Source organism: Ixodes scapularis, unplaced genomic scaffold, assembly GCF_016920785.2.
Source record: "Ixodes scapularis isolate PalLabHiFi unplaced genomic scaffold, ASM1692078v2 PGA_scaffold8__174_contigs__length_109621045, whole genome shotgun sequence".
Lineage (NCBI taxonomy): Eukaryota > Metazoa > Arthropoda > Arachnida > Ixodida > Ixodidae > Ixodes > Ixodes scapularis.
In genome coordinates, this window is record NW_024609883.1 from 52,451,967 (window position 1) to 52,476,977 (window position 25,011).

Genomic DNA, 25,011 nt, shown 5'->3' on the forward strand with positions numbered 1-25,011 from the left:
CGCAGGCCCGTATCTGGCCGTATTTGTCAGCGCGTTTGGCTGATAAGCTCGTTTAAATAAATTTTAAAAGTTAATTTTAACAGATATAAATTGTTTGAAGCTCAAATATTATATTTTAATCTAATTTGTAGCTTGTGGTTTTACATTATCATTGCAACGTTCTTAATGTTGCAGTTCACACCTCACCAGATGGCGCACGCCGCCGCCTAATTCAGAGAACTAAGTTGTATTTATATGTCTATGTATACATCCCCCAGAAATCCGCCGGAAAGGCCAGAAATCAGTGATGGCCGGAAATCAAGTTGGGGGAAAATGTTTGTGTTGTGTTGTTTTTCCTCGAGTGGGTGAGATGTGAATGGTGCACCGTGCTATCCGGGTGATTCAGCCCCCCCGTTCTGGCGGAGTTTGTTCCACGATGCATTATGATCGGAAGAGGCGCACGCTGAACGCTCTACGAATCCCAGCGAGCGTAGGATCCCCGGTGAACGGCGGCGGCTTTCGCCACCGAGAGTCCGCGGGCCGAGAGACAGCTAACCCTACTTGCCAGCGTCAAGCGATCGGTCACAGGCCGCCGCTACAGTTCACGCTCCGCTAACTTCCGCGGTTCTACGTCGACGTCGTGACCCATTCCTTAGTCCAGTTAAGCCAAGCTTTAAGCTCAGCTAACAACTAAAAATAGACCGCTAAAGCAGGCAGAAGAAAAACGGTGCGCGGCAAGCTCAGACTTCGTTTTGCTAACTCGCCGAACGCGGTTCACTGGGTGCACCTTCGTTTTTTTGTATGACTATTTTAAACGCTTCCATACGTTGCCGAGCCGAAGAACCTTTCTTTTTAGAGTATAACATGAGATAAAAAGGCGACCCAGCCATGCTGGTGAACATAGACATTCGGACGTTCTGCCAGAACCTCCGCGCCACCAAACCGCCGTACGAGTGCCCCCTTCCAAACTGCGGCCGCATTTACAAGACGTACTCGGGCATTCAGTTCCACCTGTACAACTTCGAGCACGACGGGGCCACGCCGCAGGCGCCGTCGACCAAGAAGGGCAAGCGGGGCCGATGGCATCACCGGCAGAACCGGCGCTCACCGACGCCGCCCGATCTCGGGAAACTGCCCGCGGCCCGCGAAGCCCTTACGTACGCCGAAGCGCAAAAGATCGTCGAAGTGGACTTGGACGGGAACCTGCACCGCATCAACATCTGCGAGCCCCTCGACCTGGTGTTCTCCGAACCCGGGGAAGAGGCGGGCGACGCGCCGGTGGGGACGGCCGAACCCGCGGCCAAGGGGGCATCGGGCGGGAAGCAAGCGGCCGTGCCGAGCACCGTCAAGCTACCGGAGGCTTCGTTTCGGCTCGTGGCGGACTATAATCCCGCCGATGCGCCCCAGCGGCCCGCCTCCTACTACCGCTTCATCGAGCGATCAGCCGAGGAACTGGACGAGGCGGTCGAGTACGACATGGACGAAGAGGTGAGTCGTCGTCGGTTTTCCTTGAAAATTGGCCTTGTCGCTGATGCGGCAGGGATGTTTCTCACGTTCCTTGGTGGTGTGGGATGAAAAGCCCTGCGTCGCTCGTGTTTGCCGATGTTTTAGTTTTGCGGTGGACGTCAGGGAACGTACTTTCGCGTGGATTCCTCTTGGGAAAAAAACGCTTCCGTCAAACGGATCGCAAATTTAGAGCGGTACTACGGTACTACCATAGAGGGCATTATTGTGGTTAAAAACACTGGCTAGGAGGCGCAAGCACCCACCAGTGTTTTCCATTCATTCATCCTCAAGCTGATGTGGTTGTAAGCAACATTGGTTGTGACAAGACCCTTGTCGCAACCAATGTTGTGACAAGAGGAACTTCATTGGTTGAGGAACATGAGGAGAATATAGTTAGAAATGGGGAAAAAAACATATATTATGAAGCTCAAGGCACTATATAATAGATATGAAGTAGTCAGAGGTATATGGAAAGGATTGATGGTACCAGGTCTGGGTCTTTTGGCAATAGGGTACTTACTGTACATGAAATCAGAGGTTCAATTAGGATTAGAAATCTGACAAAGAAGCGTAGGCAGATTGGCACTGGGTACACATGTAAAGACACAAAATGAGGGAGTACAAGGGGACATGGGCTGGTCGTCTTGAGAGCAGGGAAACAATAAATAAGTTGAAATTCGAACAAAGGCTGACCAACTGGACGATATGCGGTGGGCATGGAAGGTATTCAAGTATTTATACATAAACAGTTTAAACACAAAATGGACAAACCAAACCCAAAAGCTTATATTCTAATACCCTACAATAGTGATGGGGCTCAGCGGACTACTTCAGGGTAAATGGGAATGAAAGAGGCAGAAAGGAAAATGTGGAAGGTAACAATGTACAGGTCACAAAAACAGGGCATAAGAAAGGAAAAAGTGTTTGCCAATTCACTGGGATGTATTTTACTGTTAGAGGCGAGAGCTGTAGTTTTGTGGACGAGGACGTATCGGGCTAAATTTCCGGAGACAGACACATTATGTGCTGTCTGCCATAATGAGAGCGAGACACCAGAGCACTTGGTATTGAAGTGCACGGGGCATTGCCCTGCCCTCCCTGAAGGTGTTACAAATTTGACCGGAGCCTTGGGTTTTGCTGGCTAGATGGAAGGACGGAAGGGAAAAGGATTAAGGCCCGTTCAAACACTTGCAGCCGAGTACAACTGAGAGAGACGAGGGCGGTTTTTAAGCCTCTTGCGATCTCTTAGGACCAGCTCCGTGCTGCAGCGGAGCCGGTCCTAAAAAGTCGCAAGAGGCTTAAAAACCGGTCTGGTCTCTCTCAGTCGTACTCGGTCGCAAGAGTGTGAACGGGCCTTTAGATTCACAAAGAGGTGATTAAAAAATTGGTGGAAATTACCTAGGGAAAATTGAGTGATGCACAACTAACTAGCACAGCGGGGGCAGGCGGGACAGAACAAAATTGGGACTCCCACCCCCGTGGCTCCGGTCAAAACTTTCAACCCTATCCCCCAGTGGGTCCGGTGCTGGGTTAATGCCGACAAGGTTTGACTAGAGGCAGGCAGCAGCATGTTGCCCTACCGTTGTTGCCGCAATGTGACAGGGTCGCCAACAACGTGATTTCCTTGTGTTGCCGGATAGAGTTGTCCGACTGTTGGCTCAGTGTGCCAGGGCCTTTACCCTCCACTCTTCTCGATTTCTTTCCTCGCCGTTTTTCCCGCAAGAGGAAAGGAAAAAACCCCTCCTTTTTATGTCGCCGTTTAGCATTACAAAAGATTTGTCTAGCAGCCTGTTAGTAATCACGCAAAGAAATGCAGAAGCCAAACTTCTCTCTTCCCCACTTCCCCATTCTTGACTTTCACTTTGACCCTCGGACTTGAAGTACCGACAGTGCCGTGTTGGTCAGACCAGTCATATCACGCCTACCTTTTCCCGCGTGGTTACACCGCCCGCCCATACATACGCGCAGAAAGCAGGGTCAGGCAGTGAAAGAAAGCGGTTGAATGGTCCGTTAAGCACCGCACCGTCAACTTTGGGCTGAACAGAGTATGAACTAAAAAGCAAGAAATCCAAGCGGCTATTCTTCTCGCATGCTGGCACCTGCTTGTCCCATTGGGTTCCTCACATGGTTCGTTATCTCAACAACTGTCTAGAAAGCATCTTACCAGCAAGGGAACATTGACGGTTTCTGGTTTCTTTTTTTTTTTCTGTCGGAGCTTTTCTAGTTTAAATAACTCACGATATTTTTGTTTGCTTTTTACCTTTTTCTGTTAGAGATAGAAATATGGTTCTTTACTGTTTCAGCAACCGCATCAAATACTAAAACAGACTAATTTTTTGTGAATAACTAATTTTGACAAATCTGTCGATTTTAAAATATTGAGAAAACTTGATTTCGCAAATACATCACAACCATCGCAACCATTACATAGCAAACCACTTTCAATCGTCAAATGTCGTGCTCACTAAATATTTCCAAAATTCATATTTAGCGAAATTCATGAAATTATGTGAGCACAAAAATAGTCATTTACGGTACAACAAACGTTGAGATTTCTGAGCCTTTACTTTATGTTCTTGAAGAAAAGAATGCAAGGCGACGGCCTAAGAGAATATGCATATCAAAGGAGGATACTGTGCCGGAGCATCAGCTTAGCGTTTCCGGCTGAGGTTGGCACAACAAGGTTCGACATTCTTCTAAAAGAAGCAAACGCTGAAAATGAAGATAATTCACTAAGTTCCATGACCATGAGAGCTCTGCTGGGCCTCTGCAAGATGCAGAAACCTCTTACAATATTATCATTCTCGTACAGCCTCAAAGACGCTGATATTAAGTTAGAAACGCTAAAATGCTTTATACAGCCTTGTTTACCCCGAGCTAAACCCTGGTTTTGGTTGTTGGGAATTCGCTGCTTTTTAAGCAATTCCTGCTCAAACAACAATCACAAGAATGATAATATTGTAAGAGATTTCTGCAGCTCAGCCAGGTTAAAAGGTGGATTGCGTGCACAGTATCAAAAACGCTGACATTGACGAGAAATTTTAAAACTCATATGACAGGTCCTTGGACCCTACATAATGCTTGTTCAGGGTGACTCCAGACGACACACAAAACTGTGTATCCATCAAATTGGTCGAAATTGCCAATCACTATAGAGCTGAAGGATCTACATTCCCATGATTCATTGAGTGTGGGCCGGGGCACTTGGAGATCTAGCAAAGAGTCTATTACTGGAAGTGGGCTATCTTTCGGTGTTTTTGGACAAATAGCAAATGATGCCAGAAATAGGAGTGGGCTATCTCAGGATATTACGGTAGGCAAAATTTGGTTGTAGATAGTTTGAGTGGTCTTCCAGAATGATACCAAAGATCTCTGCATTGTTTTCTTATTAAAAATGAAGCAGAGCTGCCTTCTAAAGAGCTGAAGGGTGTTGGGGATAAATTCGAATGTACATTGAAAAATTAATTATGCTTGCTGCCTGGCTCCCTGATCGGTTATAACAAACTCGAAACATTCGCTTAAAAAAACACTGAAAAGAAGAAAAAAAATTTTTTTTTTTTGTACAGTCTGGTTGGGACAGTGTGTAAAAAAATTAATTTTACGTAAAAAAAAATTTTTTTTTTTTTTTTGATGGTTTGAGATTTATTTTGAATTCTGCGCGCAAAGTTCATGACGTCACGGAATGGTCATATACTCTTTCCACCTTAACGTGATGGCCACAGCTTCCCTCCTTCAAGCGCCCGAAATGCCGAGAGAGAAAACAAGTGGAAAGGAGGTGACTACCAACTAAATTCCTTCTTGCGCCGTCAATAATGCTCTAAAATTTTTTTTTTTCGCTTAAAATTTGTTTTTTGGCGTGCGTGTCCCAAACAAAAAAAAAGAAATACTTGTTTGTTTTTTTTTGTTGGTCTTTTACTTTGACAATGAAAATATAACTGTGAAATCGCATGAAATTTTCAAATATTCTGACATGCACACATAAAAAAGTGCTCTTGTTCTTTTCTTGGTCTAGCGTTATGAAGTCCTCACAAATACCTTTGAGTGTTTGAATGTGCACTGCAAGTCATGCTCTGTCCAGGACAAGCCGAAATATGCGTTTATTTTGCATCAATTCTGCCGTGACTGTGACCTCCCCGAATAAGTGCTAGAGTTTCAGCTGCTTCTCGACAAAATATTCAGCAAATACCTTCTGTTTCTTGTCAGAACAATATTGGATCGTTTATTTGTTATTCCACCGTGCTGCAGACGGTTTCTGGGGCCAAAAACTGAGAGATTGTCTGACAAAGGTGCCGAAAGGCCAACAGTTAAAAAGAGGCCATTATTTGCAGCACATAAAAAAATATAAAGCCTGACTCAAGGAATGTTGTGTATAACTCAAAAATGCACAAACTGGGGAAAAAAAAGGGATTACAACATATACTTGTTCTTTTTTATGACATCAAATACTTTAGATGTGCATAGATATACACTTCAATTGTGCAGGCAAAGAGCTGAATGTTACGTTCTGTTGAGATAAATTGTCCGGCTATGTTCTAAAGTAGTAAAGTAGAATGTTCCCGCAGAAATTGCAGCTTTCTATAATAGACGGACTCTGCCTGCTGTTTCAGCGAGCCAAGTTGGTCCGTTGTTCTAACATCTTTTCGGTTCTAACATATTGTTCTAACAATGAGACATCGGGGCCCATTCCCGATAGCAGACGCTATTCATCTCCAGATAATCGTGGGCTCCACAGAAATTTTTGGAAATTGCTTATAACTCTTTAATCATATAACGGTTAGTTTGAAACTTTAGCATCTGTTCCAGACTGCTAGTGGTACATTTGGACAGAAACTGGCGGTTCTTCGACACACAGTTTGTTTTTGAGGTGATAAAGGATGCGGTTTAAGGATGGTCCGCACATTTGCTCTTCAGCATGATACACTGTGCCGTAGCCACTTGTAACTGCTTGTGACGAGAGAAGACACTGGCGCCATCTGTTGGGTAACCCTAGAGCACTTCCAGTGAGAACATATTTTATGCATTATTCTTCCACCGTACGCTTGAAATAATTCTGACAATGTTATAAGCGACTATTTCTCATAGCTGGTGCGTAGAATCAGTGTCTCAAACTATTGTGGAACCTTTAGTCCTGTTATATGGAGTTGGGAAGGGCATTTTCTCGTGGAAGGCGGCTGCAAGCAGCAGCAGCGTAACCGATCCAGCCCTCACTTTTCTTCCCAAGACAGCCCATATTTCGTACGGTCGGCGGCAGTGCGATCTGGCCCAGTTCATTGCTAGCCGGAAGGAGTAAAATGCCGCACCGCCGCCAAGCCAACTCATATTGATGCACCCCATACTATGGCGGACGGTACGAGCTGCAACAGTCCTTCGTCCTTTTCCACCGTACCCGCCGCTTTCTAAAGAATTTTCGGTCCAAATTGTTTGATGGAATACAAACCTCAGGCCCCACTCTACGACACATGGAGAGATGAGGAAAGTGTCGGAACTGTAGACGGAGGAAAAGGCCATTGCAGCTTGTCTCAGAACTTTCCCGCATTCTATGCCCGTTCCTGCTTCCGTCCGTGGATGTTTAGGGCGTTTCTACATCCTCATCGTTGCCACCCCGCAGGACTGCGCCTGGCTGCAGCTGATGAACGGGCGGCGCCGCGCGGATGGCCTGGGGGAAGTGAGCTGCGACACCTTCGAGCTGCTCATGGACCGGCTGGAGAAGGAGTCGTACTTCCAGAGCCAGAGCTCCGGCCGGGACCTGGGGCCCCCCATCGACGAGGACGCCGTGTGCGCCATCTGCAGTGACGGCGAGTGCCAGAACTCCAACGCCATCCTCTTCTGCGACATGTGCAACCTGGCCGTGCACCAGGTCAGGCCTTTCTCCGTCTGCGCTCTGAGGGACCGGCTAATCGGAGGGGAATGCAGCTAGTGCCGCCATTTTGGTTCTTGCAGCCATTTTGGTTCTTAAAACCGTGGTTTCCAGTCGTCTGTCGTCGTATGCAAAGCTCTGGAAGCTCTATCTTCAAATCATAACATTTGCCAATTGAACCTGCTATGCAATAAAAGAGAGCTCTTGCGAAACTTCATGAGTCAAGAATTGCCCTCAAAAATTGGTTGGACACAAAAAAGAACATGTCTGTACTGGTAACCCCAATTTTTTAAGTTATGAAGGTTTTATTTTGGTCTGAGTGGTTGTATTGGCAATACTACTAATGAGACGTTGAATGTTGTAATATGGGAGCAGTGCAGCTGGCTCCCGACGGGTTGCAAGGAATTCAATGGTGTGAAATGAATGCTAGAGAAGCTTACGCTCGCAAAACGAAATTAAAAATGTATGAAATACCGTTTTCTAGACTGCCTGCTTGACACAAGTTATACGACGTGACGCCGCCCCGCCGGAGAGTGCGAGAAAATTTGAATGTTGGTTTTGGAATCCCCTTCATTTGCCGTTTTCTCACTAGCTATTTGAAATTTAGAGAATATAAATAGCATGCCGGCAAGAGTAAAGCCCGGGAATTCAAAAATGTGTTTAGTTTGGGTAGCTCGGAATGCTGCCGGAGCTCTCCTTTAGGTGCCGAAACGGCGACAACCATCACGAAATCGGAGGGACAAAGTGTTGGTACTCTTGCTAAGGGGCTCTAAATGTAGCCACCACTGGGGTAACAGACCTCTTGTGAAATCAAAGTGGTCCTAGCGGCGTACTGTTGCTCGAAGCATCTGGGGAACCCTTTGGCACTAATTTTCAGTTTCGATTCGCCGACCTCCTTCCCAACATCATGCCCAGGAATGCAAGCAGTGGGCTGTTGCGTGTCAATCCACTAATGCTCCACCACCCTGCTTCCGAGTGCAAATGTTGCGCCAAAACTGACTGAAACAGCTTTTTTTCGCATCGCTGGATTTTTTTAAATGCTTTTGTTTAGTGGCCACCGTGCTGTGTTCATTTATACTCAGTGTCACTGTAGTTGTGTGAAGTGCAGTCGAAGAGACAAAGGGAAAGCACTAGGGTGTGTATCTCAACATGTCTCATTCACATTTGAACCTTGCGCGTTTTGTCGCATTTTCATTTGGTTCCTCTCATTTGAATCTTCTCACAAGATCCGAAAGGGTTTTTTCGCAGCTGGGCCCATTCTCATTTTGCCCGTTCACATTACGACCGAATGGCACTTGTTCGACATGCTTTTACCGTCGTTGTGCCTTTGCGTCTTTTTTGGTGAGTATGGGCCCTCAACATACCATCAGATATATGAACGGTTCTTCGTTTTCGGGTGAACTCCAAGATTTCCCTATATTTACACCCTGAATGTTTTCTTTTTTTTGAAAATCGAATTAAACATGGTTATTCACCGAGTTCGGAACAAAAATTCTACCATTTTCACGTTTTTTGGCATTGTAGAAATATGGAGCTCATTAACGAAACTTGTTACATATGCACAAGACAGAAGCAATGCGAAAGATATTTGAGTAATATTTTCTGGCGGGGGGGGGGGCACTTATTTTTGTGTTGGCAGTTTTGGTAAGAAAGCGCTACTTCAGGCTACCCAATGCAGTGATGGAAGTGCTGTGCCTATTGCGCCAAGGACGCAATCCTGCTACATGTAGCGCCAAATTGTCATTTTACCGAAGAATTGCGCCATGCCTGCGCCGAGATGAGATTAAGCAATAAAAAATAAAAATTGAAGTCTTATCAGAGCGCGTGGCGGTACCGCGGTATTTTCCGCGCCGCAACTGCGCAAACCGAAACTGCGAGGGCACATTATTATCATCATCATTGAAAACAGTGGGGGTCATTAGATGCTGCTGCAGATACCTTAAAAGAAGTGCAGGCTGATTAAACTAAATATCCTGTACCATCAGAACTCAGTGTGACATATTTAATTGAATTTTTTATCTGACGAGCAGATAAACTTCATTTAAAAAAATGTTTTTTTTTTGTGTTTACTTTGTTGAATTTTATATATCCTGCCTTAAAAGGCGACAGGCGCTGTGTTACAATAATAGAGATGGGCTTTATATAGCAATGCAGCATTATTTCATTTTCGAGTAATATGCCAACATATGCCGGACCCTGCTCCAAAAGGGCCACTACCTGCTCCAAAACAACATTTTGCCTGCTACAAGGCCTGCTCCAAAAAGTCAAATGGCACTTCCATCACTGCCAATGGCTCCCTGACGTTGCTGTGTGTTGCAAATAGAAATTTTCATGTTGAGAAAGCATTTTATCAGTTGAGATATGTCTGTGAAGACTGTACAAGTCAGCTGTCGGAACAGGAACTCTACACGTGCAGATGATTATGTGTGTCAACAAAAAATTTTCAAAAATTGAAGAAAAAAAAAAAAAACATTTATCTGCACATTTATGACTGGTCTGTACAAATAAAACATTCCATGTCCTGAAACTGATCAATACTTTTTATTGGCAGAAGGCAACGATTGGAGTGCTGGAGGCGGAACTTCTGCTTTCTCTACCTGTCACAACTATAGATCTCTCCAATAATCACCTTCTATGCGCCACCATCTTTGTCTACTGGGTTCTGGCAGGCATTCTGCATCTCGCATCACGAGGCCAATGTTGCCAGACGGGGCAGAAGTTTCGATTTCAATTTCTGCTCGTGTTCAAAATGAGATTTAACAATATATATCCCATTTCTTGCGAAGCAAATGACATTGTGTCTTTTATTAGTGCTTTTTAACCTGAAAACACTCATTATCCTGAAATCCTTGGAATTGAGTGAAGTTGGAAAAGGTCTATTGGTGACGATAAATTCGTGCTCCATTGCCAACACCTTTGTTTTTTGGCAATTTCCTTAGGCAAGCATTAACACAGTAGGTGTTTTATCAGCCGATTTTCATGGAGATCTGTAATGTTTTACTGTAACAAAAAAGCGACACCGAACTGCGTTACATCTATAGGGAACCATAGGTGTCAAGTGAAGAAGGTCAAAATGAGAATGGGCTCATGAGGAGGGTTGAAATGCGATGCACAAAACAGGCAAGAGCCAAAACTGTAAAGGTCAAAGCAAGGAGGTCTTTTTGGAAATGGTTGTTTTGAGAAAGGCCAAGTGAGAAGGGCAGAATGAGAACGGGCTCAAATGATTACCATCCAGCACTAGAAAGGCGGGACGGGAGAGGAGGGCAATCATCATCATCATCGTCATCAGTTTATTTTATGTGCTCATAAACAGCAAGATTGCCTTAATTATGACTAGGGCTCCGCGTTTTCGGATAAATCCGAAAAACACCCGCCGGTAAAATTTTGGTCAATTCGGATTTATTCTATAAACTCCAAATTGTTATGTGCCCCCCAACAACAAAAAATAAATTTTTTTTTTTTTTTTTTTTACAATTTGAGCAGCGCAGGATCAGTGGTCCTGGGAAAATGACACCATAATTATCTTTCAAGCCTCGGACTGTCGTCAAAAAGGGGGTCTTACGGCTCGTCTCGTCAAGGTTGGTTCAGGAAAGCAGGTCATTGTACCATTCGTGTCACGACAAAAGCCACTCTTTTGGTTTCAGTTTGGGCCATGGGATTTGAAGAAAGGAGAGGGTATGTTGCTGGGGGTAACAGTGAAAGCTATGGACCACAGAGATTGTATAAAATAGGGAAGAGGGGCAGTTGAAACTTTTCTATTACATTCTTAACCACTCCACCTCGCGCGGCGGCGGGATAGATTGATGGGATGACTACGAGCTTCCTTACGGCTACCCCCGGCAGTTTATTGATTTTAAGGTATCAACGTTTAAAAAAAGCCACACTTGTGTGCGACTTTTGTCGTGGAAGAAATTAGTGATGCCAATGACACCAACGCCAAATTCAACTGTAGACATCTTAAATGATAGAAGCGCTTTTTATTTTTTATCTGGCATACGTTTGCATCCGGTTATTACTTATTATTTTTTTATTAGGAAACACTGCGAAATTAATTTCGGAGAATGGGGGATATACGAAAAATAAACTCCGATAAACACCGAATTTTTGCTAAAAAATAAACTGAGGAACGCCCTCCGAATTTCACGAAAAATAAACTGCAAAAACACGGAGCCCTAATTATGATGCACAAAAAAAGGTTACACGTTTGAGATCTGTAAAGGGGGGGGGGGGGGGGCAAGGGGAGAGAGGGAGAGCATAGGAATGTTAGAGAGAAGAGGTTTTTCTCCTCCTCCCGAGCCTTCCTAGTGCTTGCCCTTTCTCCCCTCGCCTGGCGTTGCCTCCGCCTGTGCTGCACACAACTAGTGACATGGAGTGTAGATCATTCTGAACCGGTATGGTTTGTTGAACATCAAAGTGAATGGCCCTCGTTGACTTTGTTTGAACCTTGTGAACTTTGAAATTATCGCACGACAAACGGTTCAAGCAACGTCCTCGTCTGCTTCGTACACCCGAGAAGCGGAGGAACGGAGAAAACTGGCTGGGGAGCGATAGCCGCGTGACTTCCAGCAACTCCCTCCTCCGAGCCTCCGTGCACATGTTTTGGTTTCAGTTTCAAGCAGTTGAGTGGTGGCTTTATTAAACATATATGTGACTCTCTGGGGAAACATTGATTGCATAGTCTCCTGACACCATAATAAATTGCCTTGCAAAAAATATAAAAAGACGTGTTTTTTTTTTAGGGGGGGGGGGGGGGGGGGGGGGGGGAGTCAGCGCCCCTCTAATTGATCTGCGAGCTGGGAGGGTCATGCTATGCTGGAGTGGTACTGAGGCTGCCAGAAAGGTATGGGGTGCGGCCGGTCGTACTCCATACTCCTCGCTAAGCCTAGGAAGGTCCTTATGATTGCTGGAGGTCTGTGTTTCAATGGGGGCTCTTATGAAGACTAATGGGTGCAATGCAAGCGAGCACCGACTTTATTTTCATGCAGTGCCGAGATGCACTACTTCGTCATTGAGGCAATCGAAACCACAACCACGTCACTCTTCTCCGTGTCCAAACAGGTCCCGTAACACAACTTGCGCAGTGTTGTGTGCAGGGATTTTTGTTTTGGGCCTGCCATCTGCACGACGAGCCTGCTGTCTTTCGTAATATTGCCGCCCGCAGAGCCGAGAAAGCAACGCTTGGTCACGGTCTTCTAGAAGGTTCCCGTTCATTCTCGCACCAGACGTAACTTTCCCTCTGCTTTGTTATTCTCGAAACTGCCTGTTCATCCTCGCCGGAGCGCGCGACGCTCGAGCCTTCTTTGCCGAACTTTCAAGATAGTGACGCACAGTAGGTAAGCAGCTACCCGCGACCTTGTCGAGTCAGTTTCGCTCGCGCTTTCTGTTTCGCCGCTGAGTCGCCGCCGCCTTTTCTGCTCCCTCGACACTCTTTTGTTACTTATTTTGTTGGCACGAGTTCGCCCATTAAATCTTTATTTTCAGTTCAATTTTCGCCTTCTCGTCGCCTTAATTCGTGACAATATCTCTATGGCATGCACGTACCTGGAGCTCGTAAGCTCGACAACGGTGGTCCCATGAAGCCCAGATTGCTGGCGAGCCTTTTAGGGATACAAAGCTGCTGTAAAATGTTACTTGCTAGCTAGCTCCCTGATCTCTTTAAGTGTCAGCTTGTAAGAGAACACGTGCCTCCAGCATGCTATAAAAAGAACTAAAAGTTGACTAGCAACTGGATACATCTGCGGAAAAGGGCTGTCTCACAATGTTTGGCTAAGTTTTAATGGGGTTGAAGGGCACGCTTCATCATAATCTTGGATTTTCCTAGGACGCTTAGGGCATGTGGTTGAAAGTAGAACTTTAAGTGCCAGGACATGGACATGGTAAAAGAGACTGACGAACACCAGCGCTAATTTATAGCTTTCATTATCAAACGGGGAGTGTTGCTTTATAACTCGGATAAGGTCACCTTGTGTGAGTGACTTTAGGAGCATGTTACCTCTATCTTTTGTATGTTTTCTTTCCCTTACTTCTTTGGTTGTGACATGTGTAGTATTTAGGATGTCAGTACTAATGAAGATTAGTTGTAAGTCAGCACCGTTTATTTGTTAATTTTCTTTTACTCTATTCATGTCACTGAGTTCTTAGTATTCTTAAGAATGAAACGATTCCAATCGTTTAAGTTATTTAACTTTATGTCGTTGAGTTTTTGTCATAAAAAGACAAAACTCAAAATCCACCCTAGTGCCCCTTTAATTTGTGTCAACGTGGGTTGACGCACCTTTTTGTCAGTCCACCTTCAAACTCAATCCCAGCACCAAGCAACCTTTACGGCGATTGAAACACGACTGCGGGAGGTTGGAAGGGAACCGAGGAGACCAACGACGGTGGGTGTCACGTGCCGTGCAGGAGTGCTACGGCGTGCCCTACATTCCCGAGGGCCAGTGGCTGTGCCGCCGGTGCCTGCAGTCCCCTTCTCGGGCCGTGGACTGCGTGCTCTGCCCCAACGTGGGCGGTGCCTTCAAGCAGACGGACGACGGGCGCTGGGCCCACGTGGTGTGCGCCCTGTGGGTGCCCGAGGTGTGCTTCGCCAACACTGTGTTCCTGGAGCCCATCGACTCGCTGGGCAACATCCCGGCGGCCCGCTGGAAGCTGACCTGCTACATCTGCAAGCAGCGGGGCGTGGGCGCCTGCATCCAGTGCCACCGGGCCAACTGCTACACGGCCTTTCACGTGACGTGCGCCCAGCAGGCGGGGCTGTACATGCGGCTGGAGGAGGAGGCCACGCTGCACGTGCGCAAGGCGGCCTACTGCGACGCGCACGCGCCGGCCGGACCCGTGAGTACGGGGGCGTCCCTCCCCGCGACACCGTCCCACCCGAGGCCCGTCCTGCCCACCCCGCCGCACGCCCGGGTAACGTGGTCACCTCCCCGCCTGCTTACCTCCTCGCTCTGCCCTCTTGCCTTCTTGCTGGAAAGGGACCATGAAACGATCAAAGAGGGACTGGCTTGTTGAAACATGCTTTATTGCTCCGCACGCCTGGCTTAGTCGCCTCATTTGGTGTGAAGGTGGGACAAGCACTTGGCCTCTCTCCTTTGGCTTGTTTTTGTCTTTTTGTGATCCGTATTTAGTCCTGTTCGACCATCTAGCCCATCAACTTATTTTGACTCTACCTTTCATTAGCCCCTGACGCAACTTTTCGTTTTTGATTTTGACACAAGCTTTCGTGACCCTGACACACCCTTTCGTAAGCCCCTGGCACGGCCTTTTATATGTAGATGCGATGGATAGCATTTATTTTGGCAGCCCCCCCCCCCAGAAAAAAATCAAGTTTGGTAAAACAAAATGAGAACAGATGCACGGGAGACTGATTTGTAGATAAATTGAGAAAAAAAGTACAAAATTCGGAATCTACCCGAAGGGAAATCAAACCCAGGTCCCCAAGGTCGTGAGCCCGGCGCTCGATCTCTGCGCCAAGCGGGCAACATGTAAAGCGCCAGTTAATAAATGCAATAACATTCCTTTCGCCAACCGAAACCACGAAACGTCATAGTAGTGCAAACGGGTAGCTTCGAGTTTTGCTCACACTGCACGAGGGCTTGTGCTATCGAGGCGCCATCGGAGTACGTCGCTGAAGGGAAGGGGCAGCCTACTGAGGCTCAGCACGTTTGTCGTGTCGATGAGATGCCAGAAAGGTGACAACGGCATTTGGCTAGAGGGAGAGAAGGAAGGTGGGCTCGTTCTGTTGCCACCAAGGGCCAAATGAGAGACAAGGTTTGCCTCAACTTGGTGGAAGATAGCCTTCCTAGAAGAAACATTTCTTCTTATAAGTCTACAGCAAAGCATTGCGACAATGCAGCACCGTTTTTTATTTTGATTTTGAGACAGCCCTTTGTGAGCCCTGACAGGACCTTTCGTAAGTCCTGACACAACGTTTCGCGAGTCCTGGTGTAACCTTTCGTGAGTCCTGGCACAAGCTTTCGTGAGTCTTGACAGAACCTTTCACTAGTCCTGACACAATCTTTCGTGAGTCGAGCTCGTGCTCCTACATTTTGCCAAGAGATGGCTTGCCTTCTTGTTTTCTGCAAAATTTGTTTAGCCTGAAAAAAAAAAAAAAAATGCAAAACAATGCCTGCCCCTATACATTGCATTGTTATCTGGGTTCGTGCAATTTCTATGGTGGAGTGAGTGATAAGAGCTTTGAAGCCAGTAGTGACTGCTCCTTTCTCAACTTAAAGTACAGTTGAATAAACAACATTCTTTTTGTTTTCCCTAAATTTAGCTGCATACGCCATTTGAGGCACACCAGATTAGTTAGACTAAAATCTTGCTGTATGACACGAGCACCTTGAGTACAAGTAACGGTTCAGTATAAAATGCAGTCTCTAACACTGCCCTTTCACTAATATCATAAATGTATGTTTTTGTTTGTATCCTCGATTCAAAACAAAAACATAACTTTTCAATGGAAAATGTTGCGTTTTTCACCAGACCTGCTCTAACGGGTTAGGTACAGCGCATATATTCCCAACCGAAATCGTTTCATGGTCCTTTTAAGGTACCGTCACATTAGGTTAACGTATCAGTAGCACTAATAGTTAGTTCCATTTGTCGACTTTAGGTCGGCATGTTCGCCTCTTATTCCGTTTTCAGAAGCTTTTATCACATTGTCTCGGCAACAGCTGGCCAAGAAGACAATGCTGCCACATACAGTCGCAGCCTCTGGCAGCGGAACCAGGCAACGCGTCCTGTCAAAAACCGAATGTCATCTATATTAGCCTTGTCTTCTACAGTGGCGGTGGGCCGGCTGTGGCCCTAATGTGACGGTACCTCTTGTTGCTACGTGCTCCGTTGATTCTTTCCCGCATGCTTACAACCTTAGTTTTGATGTGCTTGCTTGCGGTGCGGCGTCCCGTCTCGTCTTGCTGGCTCCGGCTTGCTCAGGGGACTGCCTCTTCCCTAACCCGCTTTCGGAGGATGACTTTCTGGGGCTCGGGGGGACGTAGCTTATCTACTAATCTGGGAAACTGGGAGGAAAGTCCCCCCACTCGGAGCCTTCTCGTGTCCATTCTTTTTTTGACGGTGGGAATTGGTCACGAAGGACGTTAAAGAACTCTCTTTACTCGGAATCGTTTATTTCGTGCTACATCGTCGAGGCTAGCGTATCTTTCGGAGTGCTCCAACGCCCACAAAACTATTTGCGCACACGCGTGGCTTTGCTTGCCGTCCCATTTGCAGTGGAGCATGTGGGAACGAGATGGAAGGGGAAGCCATGTGTTCTTGTACCGGTGCAGAGCTGCAGCCCTGTAGACTTTACACTAGCCTCGACAATGTAGGCCATGATAGTTGACACCGATTACGGAAGTGTTGGTGTGCTGCTTCCCCAGAAACTTAACATGTCGGACGAATTGGGGTAGGGGCACGGTTTCCCCACCGAGTCACTTAAAACCGGTTCGAACGTCTAGCCAAGCTTTGGGTCAGATCTTTCTGGGTTGTTGCACGTTTTTCGCGGTGTCTGGCCTTATCACCCAATTATGTTAGCCATCGGTTGTGCCACATTCGAAGTCTGTTCTGTTACAAGCTCTGATTCAAATTGTAGGACTTCCCTTCTTTCTAGTTCAGATAGGCCACTGTGGTATCGATCGGGCGGGGGCCGACGAACCTTTAATGCGTGTACTTTAACAATTGAGTTTGTCAAGTTAAGCTAAGAACTTAACTTTGTGCTCGTCGGCAGAGTGGGTCAAACGCGGCAACCGTGTAACCTCGACGCGGCTAGTGCAGGATGTGCAAGCCATAGCTAACTGTAGTCGTGTTCTGCCTTCTTGTTGTTTTTATTGGTTGAGATCGTAATCTCGTCACTATCGAGCGAGTCGTAATGAGGGAATCGGAGCTGGCTACCCACTACGTTTCTTATCCTTCACCGTCGCTTGTGCTGGCTTAGAAAGGGTACAAAGTATGAGACAGTGTTTCTGAAGCCGTCTTTTAAAGTGAAATTGAACTTGCAAAAAAAGCTTATTTATAAATTGTCTGGATAAGAAAGATGTATATGTAATGAAATCCATCTTTCCAAAAGAAAAAAATAATTGCCACAATATTCGCTCCCTAACACACAACGTGTTTCATGAGGTTAATAATTTTGTTTGTTTGGGAAAACGTGTCCCGCATACATTACGCAACATTATTAGGGCGAATGTGGTATTAGCGCCAGTCTACCTTTTACTCAGATAGAACAGCACCGAACTTTACTGCTAGTTTACTGCCGGGAATCACGACTGCTTGCCGCGCTCATAGTTTTATTTGTGGCAGACATTATTTTTAAATAAAAACGGTAAAGACTGGTGACTGCTCGTTCGCACCAACAGTGTTGTCTGGTGTATGTGACCTATAAGGGCAATTTTTAAAAATATATCTTCTTTTATATCGCAGCGTCCCTCTAATTTGGGTTGCACATATCTTACTCGGAAGTCGAATATGATGACGTAACCGGTGCAGGACGTACCGAGGAATAGTGGAAACAAATGCCCGGGGGGTGTTGAGGCTGGTTTCTCAAGGCGGGGCTCCTCCTCCCAGGGGGACAGCGAGGGGGAGGGCAAGGTGGACGTGGTGAAGAAGGCCCAGGCCAAGGCCAAATCGAGGGAGAAGATGCGCAAGGCCCGCAAGATCCTGGCCGAGAAGCGGTCGGCCGTGCCCGTCGTCTCCATCCCCACCCTGCCGGGGGACAGGTGGGTGCACCCCTTCCGGCCCCGCCTCCTCGTCCTGCGCTGCTTGGGGGCCGTTTCACGTTCCTGCGTCGTGCCGTGTTAAAGGGGCACTGACACCCCCCAAATTTATTTATTTATTTTTTTTTTTTTCATTTTTTGCCAGGCGATTTATTATGGTGTCTGAAAACTACCCAGTTAATATTTTGCAACAGAGTCGCGTATATTTTTAATGAAGCCAAAATACTGCTCGAAACCAAGACCTGCGCACGGAGGTTGGAGAAGTGGAGAGAGGAGAGGGGGGAGTGGCGGAAGTCACGTGGCTACACCCGACCTTGGGCTTTTTTCTTTTCTTTTTTTTCCCCCCAATTTTTTTTTTCTTTTGCACGCAGAAGACGACATGTGGGATGGGGAATCGTTTGCTGTGAGGTTCCTTTGCAGTTATGTTTGTCCTGCTCGCTGTTCTGCGCATCAAGATGAGTTGTTTCGTACATTCAAGAGTTTGAGATGGGTAGTGAGTGCCAAGGTGTTGCGTGGAAAGCTGCGTCACATGTCCTGCGTCCCAATAAAAGTGGCATTGTGCGGCAGAGTTTGCACATGTTTCCGAGTGATCGACGGGATCGGGACCAATGGCTGACTGCAATTCCTCTTGTGGAGAATCAGGGGCAGATTACGTACCTTTTACATCCGGGGACCGGTCAGTTCTCAAAAGGGAATCCGATGCCCGTCCCATCAAGTGGCCGACGGCTACCAGCAAGGGCGGTTGCCGCGCCGGGTTCGGTAAACGCCATGCCAACAACGATAGTCCCGGTATCCAACAGGGTTTATTGAGTATCAGGGGTTCCCAACAAGACACTGCAGTCAAGCAAGCCGTGGACACAGTGTGCCCGCAGCGCCTCCCGACCTGAGAGCTAAAGGGGTAATTGCGAGCGGAGTCATCGCCAGTCGGCCGAGCTTGGGCCGCTACCCGTCGTCAGAGGAGTTCGGGGCCAGGGCTCTCGGCAGATGGACGTCCACTACGGGGAGGGCACGCCGGCTGTCAGAGCCAGGGGTAACGCTAGCATTGAATCATTGCTGGTCGTACGAGCTCGTACGCCGCGACTCGGCCTGTCGCCCGGAGTCCAATCCAGGACTCCTCGACCACACGGCCATCTACTTGAGGGGCAGGCCTGACTCTCCCCCGCGATCTTGCTCATCTCCGAAAATGAGAGACGCGCGGAGGAGTGCGAGAGAGTAGGCCAGCAGGGGTGATGTACTCTCCCCGACCCGATATGGAGCAACCGGGCTCGAAGCCGTCTCGGATTCGCCCGGAACTTCCGCAGCTTACGCCTTCTCGGGGGAAGGAAACCACTGGCTCCCACACTGTAGAACATTTACGGGCACTTCGGGAAGCAGATGATACCCGATTTATATACTCCTTGCATTTCGTTGAAAGTGATTACATTGAGTTCGCAGGTGTCAAAAAGGGAATCCCATACCATTTAGTTCAGCAACATTTCGGCCACAAGATTTGTGTTTTTTAGTGATAATTGTACAAAAAGAAATTTAAATATCGCAAAATGTTTTAAGAGAATAAAATAAAATTAAAAAAACTTACGCCCACGCGGGATTGAACTTGGTTCCGCCGCGTGTGAAGCGGACGTCTTTCCTCTAAGCTACTCGGGAAATTTTTTTTTTGTCTTTATAAGAGCTGCTGGGGAAACACTTTCGTTAGTAGTTAGTTGGAAAGTGTGCTGCCGATTTTCCTCCAGTAAAAGCACTCTCGACTCCTGGGTCGAAGTCAGGCAGCATCATGCATTGGCCACATTCACACCTAGTAAAGAAATTGTACGCGTGCATATTCAACTCGAAGTACGCACTTCGTGCTTGACGTTTGTGTGAGCAGTATCTTCAGCCACGAGAAGGGGGCGACAGGTCGGCGGCGTCTTTGTGCAAATCGGCTTGCTGGTCGGGCGTGTCGCACGGGATGAATAGCAGTTCTTTTAAACGGTCCAAAATTTCTCTTTGAAAGGAAGATAGAATTCGCCGGTACCACGAACGACAGTTCTGAAGTAGAGGTTCCACGCTCGTCGTCCGCTGCCATCGCCATGTTGAGAATTACGCAGTAAACGCACAGAATGCTTCCAATTCTCTGTGCAACTTTTTTTTTTTCAGTCGACGTATTTGCAGCTTTTTAAAAGCCACGAGAAATGGGTTGAATATTTTTTTCTTTTTAATATTGAGTGTGTGCTTTCAATGACCAACGACTTTGATTAAATTTGGTGGTTGTGTCTAAACCTTAGAAAACGGCACGTGACCTAAAAAAAGAGAGTGAGCGCGACTCATACCGGCCAGTGTTTGATCGGCGGTTTTCGGTTGGAAAGGAACCGAATTTTGAGCCGCAAATTCTCTTCTGGGTAGTTGGGCTCTCATTAATCACATACAACTAAAAACCTCAGCGAGCAGGGGAGACACTACCCAGAAAGCAGTTTCTGCAAAAAAGTATATTTTTAGAGAATGCCATATTTACATATCCACCAACATCTGGAGAGTATTCCCAGAAAGTTTCATTTGTTTATGCTGCATGGTAGTTATTTTTTTATAAATTATTTTCAGTTCACCCACGCTAAAATAAAGGCAGAGGTTCGAGCAATTTGAACGCATTTTTCTCCGTTCCACTTTTTGGCATAGGTAAATATCACTTTAGGAAAACCATTGTTTTGTAACGGGACAAAAGAAAAGGCTCGCTCATTGTTTTTCCTTACTGGAATTTAATGGGTGATGCAACTGTGGAATGGTTGTACAACAGCCCCATAAAAAATTAAAAAATAGTTGTTTTTTTTTGGTGCAACGTTAGCATATATTAAATTACTTCTCAAAAAAAGGTTTTTCACAGTTGCATTTTTTGGGTATTTTGCTGCACACTTAGTGAAGAAAAATATGCTGTTTACATTTGTTTTCTTACTATAGTATTCGTAAACAATGCCAGTGTGTTTTTGATAAAATTGAGTTTAATTTATATTACGATTCATGTCCACAAATTAAAGTTTGCACTGCATTCTGCGTTGCCACTGCCAGTATATGCTGCAAATTTCATTCATATTAATCCAAACGTCGTGCCGTTTTAAGGCCAGTTTGCAGATCAGCGTCCGAGTGACTGAGCGCTTGTCAGTCCCTCACGATTGCTTTTAATATTTTAATAGGAGAGGGCATTGGCACCGCCGTTTTGGTACCGCTAAAACACTTCCTCACCCGCACATATTTTATGCATCATTCTTTCGCTGCTTGCACGCGATAATTCCGAAAAATTTAGGATTGATCGTTTCTCATAGGTGGTGCATAGGTTTGATCTCGGAAGTACCGCAGAACCTTCGGTTTAGCGACGCACAGGTCGGAGGTGCTCCAGGGCCACTCGACAGGCGGTGCCAGCGTGTTGGCTCCTCTCAAGCACTTGCGAGGGCTTGCAGTGCGGTCGGCCGCGCTTAAATGCAGGCGGAGTGAACCAGCACTTGCCACACCAAGGCCAGTTGACCAACCAATGAGAGTATCTCTCGTGGCGGTCCACTCGTCCGCAACCGCAAAGGGGCCTTGGAGGCCGCGTGATTGGCTCCTCGAGGAGAGAGCGGTACCTAGCGTTTCAGCCGATTCCGTTGGGCGGACGAAAGCCTTACTCACTCTTTTTGATAATTCTCGCTTGACGTGGCCTTCCCGAGAAATGCAGCAGAATTTCCATCCAGCTTGTTCTTGCCCACCTACTAGCTTTTCTCGAAGATTGCTGGCTGGCAAACCGTGGTGTACCACAATGAGGTCGTTGCGCTTTGGTTTCCGAAAGCAACCGTGGCCACGAGCCTATTCGTCGAGAAAAAGGCTGCTATCATTATGTTCCCGACGCTCGACCTCTCAGTCTTCGGCGGAGGAGTCTCCCCGGTGAAGGCCCAAACACACGATTGGTGCTTTGTTTCTGTATGGTACCTGTAGTTTCGGGTCTCGTCTTTAGTTACAATGTCCCGAGTGCTCCTCTGGACCATGTGTTGCATAGTTTCCGGAGTGTTCCCTTATCTACTGGGGACTGTTCGTTTGTGTACGGTAGCGGAACAACAGATTTTAAAAGGAAACACGAGTTGTCGACATCTTTAACGTGAAATGGCCGACGATCACAATTTCGGCTTGCGTCCGGTGTCGCTCCACCGCAAAAGCCAGTCCGTAGTAGACGATCCACTTGTTTACGGTGATACCAGTTACGGGCTCTTGCCACCACTGGAAATGACATCTGTTGTTAATGTTGTAGTTGTAGTTGTTTCCATTGCCATTGTTGGTGTTACAATTGGCGTAGTGAGGAGTCCACCTTCAATGTTGCCTAACCCTTGACAAAGATCGCCCGACACCCGCGGGAATCAAACTTGGGTTCGCTGCGTGTGAAGCGGAGTTGTTACCACAGCGCTACACCACAGCATAAACAACCCGCTATCCGATACCACTGCTCACGCTTTTTGGAAAAAATTGTAAAGCCCATCCACCTCCTTGTGAAGATGGAGGACCAGCGAAGCTGTTATTTTTACGACAACTATACGACATCTTTATGATTTACATATGATTGCAATGAAGGCACATACACAACTTCGTTGTTTAATTGTCTTTATTTAATTCTTAGTGACCAAAGTGATCATTGCCTTATGGTTACTTATGGACAAATTCTAAACCCAATTTTTTGAGGCACACCTTGAGGACAGGTTTTTTCCGATTGAGCCCAAGTCTCTTTATCAGCATCGCAGAAGCGAAAAAAAAGGAGGTTAGATCGGTGCGTTCTGCCCTTAGCCTCGTCACAGCACACTCTTAGCTGAGAAAAATCGGTGACCGTAGATGATAATAGGGGATCAGGACCTCACTATCTAATAATGCCAAGGAAAGCTGACTCACATGGGTTGCCCGCTCTTTTTATTTATACTTGCCATGACCAATCGGAACGAAGGAGCGCCGCTTAAACTGGAGTTTTTTTTCGTTAACATCTATATACACACTTTTTTACAGATACAGTACATAACAGCTTCATTGTAAAATACTTGTGCCGGGAGACATGCTTTTATGCGTTCCGGAACAAAAAAAGAAACAAAAGCGTTCAAAACAGAATTTTCAGATGTCTATTTTGTTCCAAACGCTTTTGTTCATGCACCCTGTGATGTGCGAATGCGATGCCGATGCCCAATGACTTTGCCGTGACGTGTCGCAGCTATCGCTGTGACTGTACTGTAGATTAAGAAAGGACTGCCCAATTCTTTGTTTTGTTAGCAGATGGCATAAAGGCAGCTGCAGCCTTTGCCAACATAAAAACGACCTAAACGCCTTGCCTGCGTGTTGCCGACTTAATGCCGACTCAAGCGGTAGTGAAACGCTCCTCCTTGCTTTTTCCTGTATCCCAGGCTGGCCAAGATAGCGACACTGACAAGCCTGTCTCGCAAGCAGCCCTTCCTGGAGCGCCTCCTGGGCTACTGGACACTCAAGAGGCAGTCGCGCAATGGCGTGCCCCTGCTCAGGCGTCTCCAGATGGCCCACCCTGGACGGAGGGACACGGTCCGTGAGGGGGAGATAGTTTTTCTGTATCTGAACCATAGGACATGCTTAGGACTGGTTTCCATGAGGTGCACATAACATTGTGAAAGGGTGTCAAGAGACATGGTCGTACGAACGGCAGTCCTCTACATTTGGTAGGTGAGACATCTGCCAAATTTCATTGTATGATTGTCACGTGGAATTCATCAGAGTGATGGTGGCTACGTCTTCACCGTGACTTTATCGCGTGATGTAGTCCCCTTAATGACATCAGCCGTTGAGAATGACATCATTTGTGGACTGCCTTCACAAAGCAGACGACATACCCTTTTTTAAGCAAAAGTGCCTTTTTCGTAAGCTCTGGCTCTTTTTCGTATCGTCTGCTTCCTCAAGGCAGACAACATTTCTGACCTAGGCAAGAGTGCCGCCTCCCCTTGTAAGCCTCTTGCATGTCGTCTGCTTCCAGAAAGTAGACAATGCCTCCCTTTCGTTTTGTGCAAGAGGCTCTCTGCGCAAAATGAGGAGGCCCCCTCCCCAGTGTTGTCTGCTCTCACGAAACAGGTTACTTGTTCGTTCTAAACAAGGGTGCCCCCTCTCTTGTAAGCTCGCTTCCGTGTCTCCTGCTTTTACAAATCAGATGAGTACTGTTTGGTAAACGTGGTTTACAAAGCAGAGCTCGTCACTAACGCAAACACGCCAAAGCTCTACAAGAGCCTCCACAAAGCGGCAGACGTATCCGTCTCAGCGTCGCCACGTGCCGGCGGCAACGCCGACTCAAGCTAGTCGGTGTCGCATAGACCCGCCAAAGCGGAAATGCACGAGCCTAGTCTTCCAGGCGCCGTTCATCCGTCCCCTACTAGAGCGTCACACTCTCCTCCTCTGCGCGCAGAAGGAGAGCGACCCGGAGTGCAGCGTCCTGCGGGAGCAGCTCAAGTTCTGGCAGCGGCTGCGCCAGGACCTGGAGCGGGCCCGCCTGCTGGTGGAGCTGATCCGCAAGCGGGAGAAGCTCAAGCGGGAGCAGCTGCGCCTCCAGCAGCTGGCCACGGAGCTGCGACTGGCCCCCCGGGGCGTGCTCATGCGCCGGCTGCTCGCCCAGCTCAGGGACAGGGACAGGGACGCCATCTTCGCTCAGCCGGTCGACCTTAAGGAGGCACGTGCACTTCCTCCCTCTCTTTCTTCTCGCTGTCTCAAGGTGCTTCGCATGTTTGCGGTCGAGCGTGGTCGACCGCGTCGCAGCCGCTTGCAACGAGAGAATGTGCTGGCTGGGCTCCAAAATTTACTCAATCTTGCTCCGGGGTAAGGGTTTTGTACCCTGGCATTTGGAAACTTACCCGCATTCGGCGTTTCTCTCTCTGTGTTGTCACGTGACGCGACCTGCCGGAGTGTGAGCAACAGCCCAAGCACAAATGCAAGCTCTCGGACTGTGTGGGTGCAGCTATGTAGCCCATCTAT

The 25,011-nt window shown here is 47.2% G+C and overlaps 1 protein-coding gene across 2 annotated transcripts in view; it reads left to right on the top strand.

Moving 5' to 3' along the window:
• Positions 1 to 255: 255 nt before the first annotated feature.
• Positions 256 to 25,011, top strand: part of LOC8039067 (bromodomain-containing protein 1) — a gene marked incomplete at its 3' end in the record, with an annotated part of 60,802 nt that continues 36,046 nt past the window's right edge. The window contains 6 exon segments of one of the 2 annotated variants that reach the window (XM_042286673.1): positions 256 to 1,467; positions 7,094 to 7,342; positions 13,745 to 14,173; positions 17,906 to 18,057; positions 23,430 to 23,580; positions 24,449 to 24,709. In XM_042286673.1, coding sequence (XP_042142607.1) covers positions 868 to 1,467; positions 7,094 to 7,342; positions 13,745 to 14,173; positions 17,906 to 18,057; positions 23,430 to 23,580; positions 24,449 to 24,709 — 1,842 coding nt within the window. 2 annotated transcript variants of the gene reach the window in all.